This window comes from Mya arenaria, chromosome 11 (genome assembly GCF_026914265.1).
Source record: "Mya arenaria isolate MELC-2E11 chromosome 11, ASM2691426v1".
NCBI classification, from domain to species: Eukaryota; Metazoa; Mollusca; class Bivalvia; order Myida; family Myidae; genus Mya; species Mya arenaria.
The window spans coordinates 31,820,136-31,835,668 of NC_069132.1; the positions used below are offsets into that span (position 1 = coordinate 31,820,136).

The window sequence follows — 15,533 nt, forward strand, 5'->3', positions numbered from 1 at the left end:
GCGTTCAGATTCTATAGAGAATTCTAGAACAAAAAATATGAGTGTATTCTTCAAACCGTAAATAAGATGTAAAGCTCCCCTTCTGCTTTCAGCCAAAATTACATATCAGCATATTGCGAACAAACTAATGAAAGACCATCAAATGCCGCCACCTTGCTCAAACGTAAGGGCTTACTTGGTAAGTTCGAAATGCTGTACCTACATGTACCCTGCGTGTGACAGTGTTGATCTCATCACCCATGTGACATAGGTCAACGATGCTCATTGGCGCCCTATGGAGGAGGCGACCTACATTTACGCATTTTTACGGGTTGTGCATGGGAGGCCGAGTAATAAAAAAAATCGTACAACATTCGTCTAAGCAATCGTACCATGATTGTTTTGTGAAAGTATCAGACAATATTTTCGGCGGTCTTGTGTCACTGATATGGTTAACTACACGGCAGTTACTCCCCTTTGATTATATATACTTAATAGTTTTACAGACAGACAGACAGACAGACAGTTTATTGCGACTTGTACAGAGTACATCGTCATCTACCACCAGGTATCAATGACAGGCGATGACAGACATAATGCAAATAAAAAGTCAAAACAATTAAAGCAAAAACTTGATTCAATTATAAACATTTATATGTATTTGTATAATGCATCATTCCTTAAAAGTACGATCCTACTTTACTGAAAATATTAGTTGCAAGCTACCTTAAACAACTATTGTTCCACCGTTTTCAACAAATGGATAGTAATATTAAATGTTCGAAAAATAAACAAGCAACTGAAATAAAAAAAAAAAATATCTTAAATAATGTAGCAGATAAATCAGTTAACAGTTATATTATCTTATGAATAGCCATGAGTCAGAATTACCTGCAAATATGCAATTACTTGTATATATGTTGCATAAAATAAAATATAAGTATCGTAATATCAGGTGATGTTTTTAATTGAAACCGATTAAAGAATATGTTTAAGAAAAAATCACAATATATCGTGATACGGATCTAGCTTATTCCAACATACATAGATCCTTTTTTCGTATCGTTGCAACCCTATTTTAACATTGACTGGACAAAAGCTGTCACGTCGTGTTTAAAGCTGCACTCTCACAGATGTCTTGTCTTAGAACTAGCATGTTTAAAACCGCTGGTAACGCATAAAACATTAGTTTTCGAACCGATATTTGAAAATCTGCGATCTAATATTTTGTCAGCAGTCTTTTATCACTAGTTTACAGATATTTACGCAAAAATTTGCTTATTCCAAGACAAAAAACAAAAAAGTTGTAAAAACGGTAAATCTTTGAGAGTGCAGTTTTAATAGAAATCGATAAAAGAATATTTAAATAAAAACAATATTGTAATTCTTTTGTCATTAATTTCAAAATAATTTGTTCAACTTTGCAAACTAAATCATGCCGCCCTTGATGCTGTGAATCAATGGCCTTTCTTGTTTATAAATGGCATGGCTATATTCTTAAAACTCAGTAATTCCCGACGATGTTGGCATTTAAATATAGCTGACAGACAATTGAAACAAGGTTTTCGTTCAGTTTTCAAGAAACGCATCCTAGCTAGCCTACAGCACTGTAATATGATGTAGGTTTTTAACTGTACTGTTATTATTAAGTTACGGAAATTCTGTTATATTGTTCAGTTTTAAAATGAAAAAATATCGTCACATTATATTTTACTGTAAGGGAAAGAACTCGTCCTATAAGATTCTCGTCTCTTGCGTCCGTCGCTCAGAGTACCTGCCCGTGGAAATTTGATGAGGGCGCTGTTCTCCCATAATGCCTTATTTAGCGCAGAGTGACAGTTGCGGCTGCTGAAGCTGGAGTGTGTTTGAGTTTCTTTCAGAAAGTAGCGTTCTTGTGTCACCATGGATTGAAGTATACATCGCAAAGTTTTGTGCACGTCTTTGGCTATTTAAATTTATAGCTGTGCATTTTCGAACATTTAAATATCGCAGGAAATATATTTGACAATCGATCCACGCTTGTTTTCTCTGGCTCTGCTCTGCAGAGTGTACGTATGATTTGTACATGAAGAATGACAGTATATAATGTGTTTTTGAGTATAATAAAGTGTTTCTACTGACACGGATTGGTTAAAGGCCGATTTGATTAAACATGGAATACAGTGCTGGTATTATTTATTGACTAAATGAATTGAAATTGAACAATAGCATGTGTTCACAAAAAGGAATGTGTACCAGTATGGATATGTGACACCGTTGGAAGTATTTGTTAGAATATTATAATGTTTGTTTTGTGAAAAAAGTATAAGAAGAAGTATTTAATTCTATAATAAAAGAAAACTTTTTTTCATCTTCTTGTGCATTTAGTGCATAAACTAACTGAGAAACCATGGCATCACCAGTGTTTAAGATAGTAATTCTATTTGTGCTGGGATTAACAATTTCTAGTCAATTTGTAACTGTTGAAGCTTCAAACTGTACCAAAGACTCTGAAGAATGTCGTCCTGGCATATTAATTCCAATGTGGACACCAGTTGGGAATTTAAGCGCAGGAGACAAAGCAGCGCGAGCCATTGTGTATATGGCAGCAATGATCTACATGTTTTTAGGCGTTTCCATTGTGGCCGATCGCTTTATGGCAGCCATTGAAGTAATTACATCGAAGGAAAAAGATGTCATTATCAAACGCTCAGATGGTGGGACCCAAGTTGTCACTGTTAGGATTTGGAATGAGACTGTATCAAACTTGACGCTGATGGCCCTTGGTTCTTCGGCACCTGAAATTCTACTGTCCGTAATTGAAATTTGCTTCATGAATGGTTTTAAAGCTGGAGAATTGGGTCCAGCAACCATAGTCGGAAGTGCTGCATTTAACTTGTTTGTCATCATGGCCATTTGTGTTTCTTGCTTGCCTGGCGAAGAAGTTAGAAGAATCAAACATTTAAGGGTATTCATTATAACTGCCTCTTGGAGTATATTTGCCTATCTTTGGCTGTATTTCATTCTGTCTGTGACATCATATGGTGTTGTAGATATTTGGGAAGCTGTGGTGACATTCATGTTCTTTCCAATTACTGTTCTAACTGCATATATTGCAGATAAACAGATATTTGTGTACAAATTCCTTTCAAAGAAATACCGGTCGAGCAAGCACACTGGTGTTGTCATTTCTTCTGAAGGTGACACAGAAATGGGCAAAGCTAACCATGTTGGGGACGATGTTGTATTTGCGGGCATGGAAAGTCAAGACAAAGACGTCAGAGAGTTTGAAACCCACAGGAAAGAATTCATGGACATCTTGAAAGACCTTAGGAAGAAAAATCCTAATGCAGACATGAAAACGCTGGAAGAGATGGCAGAGTTAGAAGCAATCAACCGTGGTCCAAAGAGTCGAGCCTTTTACAGAATTCAAGCAACAAGGAAACTCACTGGAAGTGGAAATGTCATCAAGAAATCCAAAATAGAAAAGAAAGCCAGTCTTGAAGATGTGCGTGTTGACCTTGAAGATGAAGGCATCACTAGGGTTTCCTTCGACCCAGGACACTATACTGTCATGGAAAATGTTGGTACATTCAACTTGACCGTCACTAGATTTGGTGGTGACCTTAGCAAAACCTTGTATGTTGATTACAAAACTGAAGATGGAACTGCTAATGCTGGTTCTGACTATGAATTTACTGAAGGAACGCTGATTTTCTATCCTGGTGAGGTGCATAAGCAGTTTCCCCTGACTGTTATTGATGATGATCTTTTTGAAGAAGATGAGCACTTGTATGTGCGTTTAAGTAACCTAAGAATTTTAGATGGTGAAAGAATGATCGATCCCAATAGTGTCAGTAACTATGCCAAACTTGGAACCCCCTTCCTTGCAACCGTGATGATTCTTGATGATGACCATCCAGGAATATTCCACTTTGAAGAGAAGGATGTTAAAGTTTCTGAGGCCATTGGGGAAATTGAAATCAAGGTGGTGCGATCCTCCGGGGCGCGTGGAACCGTGAAGGTGCCGTACAAGACGTCAGATGGAACAGCAAAAGGAGGCAAGGACTATGAAATCGTTGACAGTGAGCTCATCTTCGGGAACGACGAAACTGAGTAAGTTTATTTTGTTCACTGTTATAACAAACAATTTAAGTACGTGTAGATAAAAGGCAACTGAAACTTCCGTGTTTATTTAACTTGTGATTGAATGGAGATTGTGGTCATTTTACAAAAAAGAGCAAATTATCTTGCAATTACTCCATGATAGTAATGTAGTGAAATCATAACCTTTGCTGTTTCTCGAACTTATTTGAGACAGTTATTGATAATTGATTAATTGCTCGGGTTTAGAACCTGCCTTTTTCAAAAAACACACCTGTTTTTAACAATTGATCTGTTTGTAAGATGATTACTCTGTAAGTAAATCTACAATACCAATACCATGAGATAATCACTCATTTTAATAAGGTCATTTTGACCTTATGGGGGATTAACTTTAAATTACAAACATGTATGTACTAAATTCTTACGCTGTAGTATATTAGATGCATGTTGTAAAAACAAACTTTCTTTATGAATGAGTGCATGTTATATCATGTAGCATTTTGCAAACAATTTAAGGTTGGTTTTTAAATCCATAAACTGTTTTTTTTAAATTTGACATTTTTTTAATTTTTTTGGAGTTATATCTTATTTAACTGTCAGGTAATTTTTCAATATTTAACTGATTTATATAATTTTGTTATATTTGTAAAGACTAAACAGGGTTTTCTTGAAAGTGTTCACTATGTGGCTTTTTCCTGTACCTTCCATTGTATTATTTTATTTTATATAAATATCGAGTCACATGAAGCAGGAGTTTGTGCCTATCACATTCTAACATATATGGCTTCGCATTTTGTCGTTTTTTTCTCTTTAGGCACAGCTTAGTCATTTACAGTATCACATATCACGCGTCACTGTCATACCCTAGATGGCTGCATTATGTAATAGCTACATCAAAGGGGCCAGAAAATATAAGCAATATCAATATTAAATCAGCTGCGTATAAATTCTACTTTAGATATGCGTTTAGCCATTTACACTAACAATTAACAATGAAATATTAATGAAAAATAGAAATTATTTTGAGTAAAAGTGCTTTTCCAAGATGTATTAATTTCACTTTAACTTTAAATGTATATGGACTAGAGGCTGTTATTTAGAGTTGAAGGGTTTGAGACTTTCGAACATTCCCATTCCCATGAGCCAAATTAACAAAATAGCTTTAAGGTAGGAGGAGGGTTGTTGGCTTCCCCAGATAAAAAAATCAGTTCATTTGACCATTTTTTATATGGTGAATGAAAATCATTTATATAACTGTCATTTTTGTGCTTGATTGTTTAATGGATCAGTGGAGTCTAGGCATACTAAGGCTAACCTGGCCACCCATCTGGAATACCACCCCAAATTGCCTGGAATCAAGTGTGTACCAAAACATTGGAAACACTCCTTAATGGTAAACCAAGTGTGTGATGACCTGATGAGACCTCTTGAGTTTCCTTCATAATTTATTACCCAGAGAACAAAAGATGGCAATTATGTTACTGATGGTAATGATGAAGAGATAAATCAATAGGCATTTACATTTTATATGGAAATAATGTGTGTACAGATTGTAGGGTTGGGTTGGGCGAAAAAGAGCATATATTGATGATCTGGTACATGTGCATGTAGTTACTGATCTTCTCTTTATAATCATTTGTCTTTGCACCTAATTATGACCAAACATCATACAGATGTTATGGTTCATGGAAATTATTTGCAAAAACTTTCTGATTCAACATTATGCAAAAAAGAAGTTCACTTATAAGCCACATATAAAACAAAGGTTTTCTCATAAAGTATTGCAAGGAATCAACATTGGTGTAAATATTTGACTAAGACATTAACCTGAGAGTTAAATTTTGACTCTAGTGGTGAATTAAACTTACTTTTTGAGGATTAAATTCAACTCATAGATAGGGCAGGGTTACTAAGATTTAGGCCGAGTAAGAGTGCCATCTGAGTGAGAGTGCAATCCATATGTAAGGTGAAATGGTGAAACATGCTGGTTTTGAGAAATAAATCAAGCTGTTGATAACTAGTACAATAATTATGTTGTATATTTGTCATATTTTACAGAAGAAAGTATAGACGTTATTGATGTTCATTCATTTCCACTGTTGCAACACATGTTGGATTCAAAATCCAGGGAAAATCTGTTTTCTGCTGATTTTTGTTTTCTGTTCTGCTGTACATAAATTCTATCTGTTGCCAAAACAAATAGCAGAGAACAAGAAATTACTAGAAGTCTGGAGACAGGAACATGACAAATGTATACCTTAGTAGAGGGTGTACATACAGGAGCCCATCACACAAAAGACATATATATATATACATACTAGTCATCATAATTAGACTTTTGGATGAAAAAGACCAAATTCTTATACTTCTGTTTGGCATCAATTTTTTAGCAAGACCTGCTACATGCCAAGAAGGCATTTCACTAGTGCAGATCTTGAAGGCTTGTATTAATTTCGACCACTAACGTACACCCATATTCATATTCCTAGAAAGGCATAATGCTATAGTCAGACAGCTTGACAAAATATTTTGCAAACATGTAGAAGCAATGTTATCAGAAAGAGAATGACGGAATCTGGTTGAGTGGTCCTCAGTCAACAAGAATATTAGTCTGCTATAACTGCACTAGTCTTTGGCACAACCCTCTGCTCTAGAGAGAACCAACAGAATACTGCATGGTTAAAACTGTCTCGGGCTAGTTGTAGTTTAAGACTTATCATGACAAGCGTGAATGAACTAGTGCAAATTGGCAACAGCAATATTAAACAGATATGTGGTGCTTGCAGATTTTTTTTTATATATATATATATATATATATATATATATATATATTCATATTATGCTATTGTTACATGTTGGAGTAAGTATAAGTGTGCAAGCACATATGGTTGTTACTTTTTATGTTTTTAAAAGCACTAAATTAAGAATATACAGTGGTTGAAATTAACACAAGCCCAAAAGCCGTGTACTGGTAAAAAGTCTTCTGGGCTTGCTCAAATTCTAAATTTTATATAGCGGGGCTGGTTAAAAATATGATGCCAAGCAATAGTATAAGACTTCAGGCTTGAGCATTCAAAGTCTTATTTTGATGACTGAATATATCACTTTCGGACAAGTGAAACTGATTGTGGTCAGTTACAAGTTCCAGCCACTGTCCTGTTGGTTAGGCTCATTGTCTGAAAATATGAAGTCAACCATTGTTGCACTTAAAAAATGTTTGGCTGGTTACAGTTTACCATTCAGCTGGTCTGCTGGTCCAGGTTTGATGACTGACGTTTAAATACAGTTTTGGCCTAATTTGAAGTGTTAAGTGTTCTTGAATAAACTTTGAACAATCTCTTCAACGTTTTGCTAGTCCCTATATATAGGCATGCAATTGCAAGTTGACTGATCACATATTGATAAAATTGATAACACAATAATGCACAGTCCTCTTCAAACTAATAAGATTGAACACTCAAAAATGATATGATAACAACATGTAACAGAAAAAATACAAATCCTATTTCATGTGTTACACTAAATGTAAGTTGGAATCTTCTAGGTACCACTGGTGCTGCATTATTGTACATGCTGTGTCAGGTAAAGTAGGCGAGTTTGGAAGCAATATAGATAGAGGAATGTGGCAGGATTTCTGTGGTGACTGATTCAACATGTTTTTCATTAGCTTCTCCTGTGTATAAGCTGCAGAAGTAATGCCATCCCTTAAAACAATGCTTATGCGTTAGGCCCAAGAAAAAAAAAATGATTTCTTGATCCGCTGGTTTCGTAGAATTTGAATAGGCTGAAGATTTGCTAATATAAGCTCAGCAAAAGCCACCTTCTGCTCCCTACCCTCTTCATCAAACAAGATTATGAAATAACATCTTTTTTAGACACAATCTTTGTCTATGAATGCTTTTTGATTCAGAACAGCTGTTGTCAAGACCAGTTACAATTAAGATATCATTAGATGCAATCTCAACTTTTAACCTTTGAGTTCTGAATGATTCTTGGCAAACTTTTCTTTGAACAGTTCATGCTAGATGGAACCAGTATTGATAATGAAAGAATAATTACCATAATGATGTATCTAAAAAGCTGGTCTAAAAATTCCCTTGGACTTTCTATCCAATATTAATTGGCCAATCCTGTTGATTATTGTGTATCTGATAATTTTCTATTCCAGAGGTCTCTGTGAGATATAGGTATAGTCAGAAAATCATTACATATATGGCGCCTGTTTTATCCAGTTTGGTTTATTGCATTTTTGCATGTCCATTTTCATTTTCTGTAATAGGGTGTTTGTTCCATGCGCAAGATTGTGTTATGGCATTGTTACTCTCATTATCAAACAAACTTTCATTATCAAAACGTCTATGAATCAGGAATACTTAAGTTCAGGATTATTCCTGAAATTAAGAATGAGAGCTTTTAGCTTCAGACTATTGTACAGTTGTATAATACTTTTTTCTGCTTGGATATCTGCCTCAAAAACAGTTAGAATTATGTATCTTGAAATGAATATAAATGACTTTGAAAACAGTTTCAAAAGGGGTCGAAGCCCTTAACCCTGCACTAGGAATGAAACCCTCATACTTGAACAGACTGAGCACTGGCTATCAGTGGTCGAAACTTAGACACAATCCTGCCAGACCTGACTGGTAAAATGTCTTCTGGGCTGGCTCAAAGTCTGAATTTTGTATAGCAGGGCTAGTTAAAAAGATGCCAAGCAATAGCATAAGAATTCAAGCTTGTCCATCCAAAAGTCTCATTTCAATGACTGGGCTTTTTTTCAGGATTGGCAATTATCATCTGTTCGAACCCTTGATGAATAATGTGTATTCAAGGCTTTTTTATTGAACTTCAGCTACTTATTAAGTGATAAAAAGGTTTTTTTATTCAAAAGTTTTAGGCATTTGAAACCAAAAATTTGTAATGTCAGGTAATAAAGCTGGACCAATATAAAGAAGTCAATTTTAAGTCAGGTGACAATTTATAATTGTCATTTGATAGAGTTATTTATTCATTACGCTTAGTGTTATGCATAAAGCTTGCAGCTTTTAATAATTTTGACCACTGATTTTGACTGGCACATTGGCAACCTATGTTAACCCATTTCATTCTGAGACCCAGTTAGATATGATACCTTGAATATCTGGGCATTTTCCAATGACTGATAAGCCAGCTGCCCTTTTATGACCATTGTGTTGTATAAACACTAATAACTTCTTTATTATTGGTACAAGACCCAATAAAGATTACATATTTGGAAAGGAAATAAAAATCTGCACATGTTTATGTAAGTTTTATTAGCAAATGATTTTAAATAAATTATTATTTGCAAGTTAACCAGGTGATGATGAAAAAAAAAACACCAAAAAATAAATATGCACCAATTGAAAGCAAAAAAATCACACATAATTTTTTTCTAATGTCACATAATCCAATGTATGAAAGTTTCTAAATTAATCTGTCTTTAAAATGCAGAAAGAATTATGCATATATTTTAAATCTATAAAAAGTTATAACAGTTTATATCATCCCATGTCCACTTCGGAGCAAATCGGGCGGGTGGATGTTCATCGCGATGTTGGTTGGCATAGCAGTTTGAATCCTCAACCAGTAAGGTCCAGAAGTCTTGCCCCCATAACAGTTTTATTGATAAATGACAGTAGTGCAATATCCTGGCTTTCTTGGGTCATATTGTTCTTTAGGACCACCATTCTTTGTATTCCCACTTGGAAACCTTGGGGTGATCCTCTTTGTCATTCAATCATTCTAGAACTCCTTAAGATCGTCATAAAAACTCCACCAAATAATGCAAATGTCATAGTTTGTGATTTCTATCGATGTTTTAATATGTCTTCTGTTTGTATCAAACAAATTCACATAAACTTCGTCATTATAACCATCCCAATATCACTATCGTCACTGTGGTCGAAAGTCCTATCCATTTCAACAAAAATTTGCATCAAAATCGCAATAAAAAGCTTAAATTTAACTCGATTTTTGAGTTTTAAAATTATTTCTTCATTAAAATTTTCTGCGCATCTATCTGCGCATAACATCCGGTCATTCCGGAAAACGTATAAACCGGAAACAATACAGCCAAAACGAAAGTAAATAAAGTGAAAGTTCAGTACGTCAAAAACTACACCTTTTGGTGTATCCCGCATGTAAAGGGTAACTACACCAAAAGGTGTATCCCGAATGAAATGGGTTAAACAACAAATTTTACAATTTGTCGTAATTCCAAGATTGGTGTCCTCCTTCAACACCCAAAACCACCCACAGCCCCCATACTGGCTCCAACCCAACATGTGTATTCTTAATAGATGCACATGCATTCAAAAAACGCTGAGTATCTGCAATGCCAGAAGGTTGTGATCAACATAAAAAGTTTTTACAGTGTAAATTGTACTGGGGTTTGTGCCGAGATACCTATTTGCTAGAAAATCTAATTATTCATGAGATATAACACTGCTGATCTGATGTTGGCTAGGCTTATCAGTGACAAGATCTAATTAAACAATAATCACCTGCAGATTGTTCTTTCCAGGTGAAAAGCTGCATCACAACTGCATGGTAACAGATCTTACAGGATTTATTGAGGGTTGATAAATGTCCCATCATTATGTATATTTACAGAAGATGTTTGATTTTCTTGGTGAAAAGAGTTTTACTTGTGACCTTGAACTTTACAGCAATAGTTTATCAAGTAGAAAACTCCAAGCTCAGATGTAACTGTTATAAACAGTGATTTCATGTGCTAATTGCCTTAAACCCATTCATTAAAGCATGCTATTGATTACATGAGGCAAGCTATTATCTGTTTTACTGTGGTTTGTGGTGTAGGATGATGATATTGTATGATTTGCCGGGCAGCCTCGGGCAGCCTCGAGTCAATATATAGTCTGACAGACATGTAGTATCCTGAATGAATGCACATAATTTGCCACCACCTCATTTTGCTGTGTCCAGTTCTTTATAAAATGATTAGATTCAGTGTTTTCATGATAATGCTGTTTGCTCACTATCAGGAGAATTATTGACTTTATATAAAAACTATAGATTTGTCATTAGAACTACTCTCATAACTTTGTTTGTTTTTATCAAGGCAGTTTCAAGAGCCCTATATTAGAGAGGGGAATATCTGCATCATTTTTGATAGTAGATCATGAAATATATAAAATGCATTCTATTATATAGCATTAAATAAGTTACCTCCAGTCCAAGACAAGAGGACAAGTGGGTTTCCTCTGGGTACTCCGGTTTCCCCCACAACACAAGACCATACTCCTGCGAAACATCGTGCCAAAGAGAGTGATTAATAAATTGCTGTAATAATTTAATATGTTCCACAATTGTAAAATAAATAGACTTAAACTAAGAGTTTAGGAATAACTGTGATTGAAGAAATCGACTACACTGTAAACTATTTAAAGTACTTTTTTATTTGCCAACCTTTTTAGAAGAGGAATTAAAACCTTTGGTGGGTTGTGGGTGGGGAGGGGGGTGTATTCTTTTACAAATATTATGCTCAATTGTATAATTTAGAACCTCACCTTGATTTGAAAGTATAAAAAAGCTTGCACTTAAACTCGTTTTAAAATGTTCATATATCAGTTCTTTCATGTGAATAAGAGTACAGTTTATATACAGGCAAACCCCATTGGCTCGAACTCGCTATGGTTGAATTTCTCGTTGGCTCGAAGTGAATGTTTAGGACCGAGTTCATTTTGCTGAATGTAAGTATTCCAGCTTGGCTCGAGTTTTCCGAGGCTCGAGGTATATTCGCTGGTCCATGGGAGTTCGAACCAACGGGGTTTGAATGTATATAAATACTTTCTGCAGCATAACAAATTAAACAAAATTGTTTCAAGGGAGCAACTGCCAAATATAAATGAATTGACACAATCACATTAGTGATAAATAATAAGTACCCTTAAATTACAAGGGTTAAGTTGATAAAATAAAATATTTGAATTATTTATGAGAAAAAGTGTTTAAAGTGACAATTGTGCAAGATAGAAAACAGATCTCAGGGGTTATTTCTAGGCTTATAAATGATTCATCATTAGTATGATCTGAATCTGCCAGGTCTGTAAAAAGTGATCAACCATTGTGATAGCACTGGTCATTGAATGGTATCAGCTCCAACAAATTACATCATTGACTTTGAAGAGGAATCTTTTCGGTCCCCCCCCCCAAAAAAAAACAAAAACAACAACAACAAACATTGGTCAGAGAGATGATGTTCAGAATCGTGATGTTTTGTTGTAATTTCCCTGGAGTGAACTTGCTATGTTGATTGATTGGGACAGAACTTCTGGTCCATCTCTCTTCTCAGTGATAGATTTCCAATTTTTCATTCTTACTGGGTAGTTTAAGTATGATTATTTACATGTTTTATAGAACGCAGACTTAAGCATTTATTGATATTTTCCATCTTATCAAAAGGTAATTAAATACAACATAAAACAGGTTATTCTTAATGAACAAAAACTAGTACACTTCCATTCCAGATTAATATTGGTGAAGAAAAAGAAAAGTTTTCTTTGTTCTAAGTCTTCATTTTAAGCAAAATGTTGCCTTCTGATGTAGCATACATGAGGTCATTTATCATGTGGTAAGCACACACTGGTTTCTTTTGCAGAAGATTTTTATTTCAGATTCTGCATCTAATTTCATTTGTAGAACAACAGTCAAATGAGATTAAACAGGAGTGTTATTATTAGAATGCTTTTCAACATCAGTTAAGCTGCAAGTGTAGCAATAACATCGATAAATGGAAATGGGTTTACCTGTCAGGCCATGTTTGACTTTCCTAATGAAAACTGTTGTTTCAATAAAAGTGGTAACAAAACTTTCATTGTAAGAGTGAAAACCAAATATTGTATTAACCTGTAGTGTAAACAGATAAGTTGAATCTTCAGAGTCACCCATAAATTATGGATTGACCATTCTAGGGCCTAAAATATCATAAAATACCAACAAACTGTGTGACTTGAAATTATTTATCAGTTTATTGGTGAGTTTTACTTTAACCTTCATTTATTTTTGATGCTTACATCGATGAGAGTTAATTTTTAAATTTTGTTATTATTGTTAAATGTCCGGACAATTGTGACGTTATGCACGCATAAACAAGTTTAAATCCCCAGTGAACTCCAAGGTGGTTATTTTATCATTTATTGATATAGCTATTTGTTGTGTGTGTATAATGTTGTTTCTCAGTCCATCAGTGGTGTTTGGACCCTAACCTTCTACCTCTAAACAGGGTTTATATTTGATAATTATGCCCCCACAAAAATAAGGGGTGACTTAGAAAATGCCCTTGTCAGTCTGTGCATCAGAAATTCTGTCCGTTGTCAGTCTGTGCATCAGAAATTCTGTCCGTTGTCAGTCTGTGCATCAGAAATTCTGTCCCTTGTCAGTCTGTGCGTCAGAAATTCTGCCCGTTGTCAGTCTGTGCGTCAGAAATTCTGTCCGTTGTTAGTCTGTGCGTTAGAAATTCTGTCTGTTGTCAGTCGTGTCAGAAATTCTATCCGTAAGTATTGTGAACTTATGTCGCTCAAAACTCAAAAACTATTTAACCTAGTGAGTGTTTTCTTTTGGTTCTACACCTAGTGTTCCGTTTCCCACTGCACTTGGTAAAACCAGAGTTGTTTGCTTACTGGGCTTGACCCTGTAGTTTTCATTGTATTATTGTGGGAAACATTGAAATTTTCCAAGAAAACAAAGTACAGAACACTGACTATAAAAACAGTAGGGTCGGCACCTATTTCGTAGCTAGGGTCGGGTGACCCGAACCAAATGTTGTTTTTTTAGGCCTTAATAGGTTTAGTAAAGCAAATGACAGCAAACGATATAACTGATAGATTTTGTAAGTATCAAAAGTATTTATTATCATCAGGTTCTTTTAAAACTCCATACTGTAATCTGACATAGGAGGTGATTCCGAATGGGATTAATTCTTTCTTTGAATAATTTAGAATATTTTGCCAAAATGTAAGCGCTGGGTACTCTAGCAGGATGAAAAGATCATGCTGAGATTGGCTGAATGTTGAGATATATTTCACAACTTAATGTCAGCAGTTTTGAGAAGGTTGTGAAAAAATGCTTATATTCCATTTTGGCCTTAAACAATAATTATTTACACATAATTATATATTATACATAAATTGATTCACACATATCTTGTTAGTTTCAAAGAACATTAAAATTATGTATAATATTCATCCATTATCATTTGAAAATTCTACCTTTGAATATGATGGATGATTAATCCAACAGTCTGATGTACTTTAAAAAAAAAAAAAATATGAGCCGCTCAGCTGACGACGGAGGATGGGATCTTGGATAGTATGTAGGCTAAGCTTTGCCCAGAATATAAAACACAATGTGCCATTGTCAGTGATGGTTTTGTTTGCATACTATACAACTTTACAACAAAATGTGTTTGAAACATTTGGGGTGTTTTCTCAGTCTACGGTGAATGGGCCATAGCATGCTCTTTGATTGCACAAAAACTATGCAGAAATGAACATTCCAGAGGTAACAGAAAAAAAATCAAAATTGGCCAATTTTCTGGAAAATTGCACCAGTAGTAGATTTTTGCACATGGTAATCATGTTTAATTAGTAGGATATTTTTCCAGATAAATGACAGTCTACTTATTGCCATGGTGTGACATGCATAAAGTGTACTTTTCTGTCTTTTATGTCAGTTCCATATTCTCAGATCAGGCTCGTAAGGTAAATGATCAATTATGGCTTATTATTTTTGAGTTCCTAAAATGCATGCAAGTCTTGGCTTTATGTTGATAATTTTTTTAGGCAGTAATATTAAACCCTGGTATTTACACTCATCTAGTAAGTTTAGTTTCCTGTGCAAATGAAGTTCTATCATTCTGGCCATAATCATGTAGGAGTAATTCCCCTTGATTAACTGATTTCCAGTAAATCACAAGTATTGTGATTGCATGGTCTGCTTTGGATTTGTTTTACTTTTTTTTCTTCGTCAAAGCTTTCTTATAGATTAACATTAATTGTTGTAAAAAAAATATCAAAAATTATTTTCCTAAAAAATTGCTTACAAGTCAGAACTTCACAAGAAAGACAGATCATGATTTTGAATCTTTTTAAGCTTTCTCAAAGATTTCTGTTTGCTAATTAATTGACCTCAGTTGTAGAAGATCATTATATAAAAGGTTATTTTGTTCCGAAATTGCATAGTCAGAACTTAACAGGAAGCATAGATCGTGACTCTGCTCATAAACAATGGATTTGATGCGAAAATCTTAGCGTTTTCCCATCAGAAATCTTTATCACAGGACACAGATGCAAATGTCATAGCCTTGTTCACACCTGGTTCACAGAAATTGGCTGGCAGAGTTCGAATCTCCGGAACCAAATTTCAGCTTTCATTGAAGTGCTAGCCAGCCCTGGATGAAGTTCATTACAAATCAAGTGCAATATTCTATT

At 34.8% G+C, this 15,533-nt stretch overlaps 1 protein-coding gene across 4 annotated transcripts in view; it reads left to right on the plus strand.

Annotated features, from left to right (window-relative positions):
* Positions 1-1,811: 1,811 nt before the first annotated feature.
* The window catches only part of LOC128209796 (sodium/calcium exchanger 3-like), a 73,149-nt gene continuing 59,427 nt past the window's right edge, over positions 1,812-15,533 (plus strand). For all 4 annotated transcript variants that reach the window (XM_052914007.1, XM_052914006.1, XM_052914008.1 and 1 more), the window contains exon 1: positions 1,812-4,074. In XM_052914007.1, coding sequence (XP_052769967.1) covers positions 2,369-4,074 — 1,706 coding nt within the window. In that variant the 5' untranslated portion in view covers positions 1,812-2,368. The remainder of the gene's footprint in view (positions 4,075-15,533) is intronic.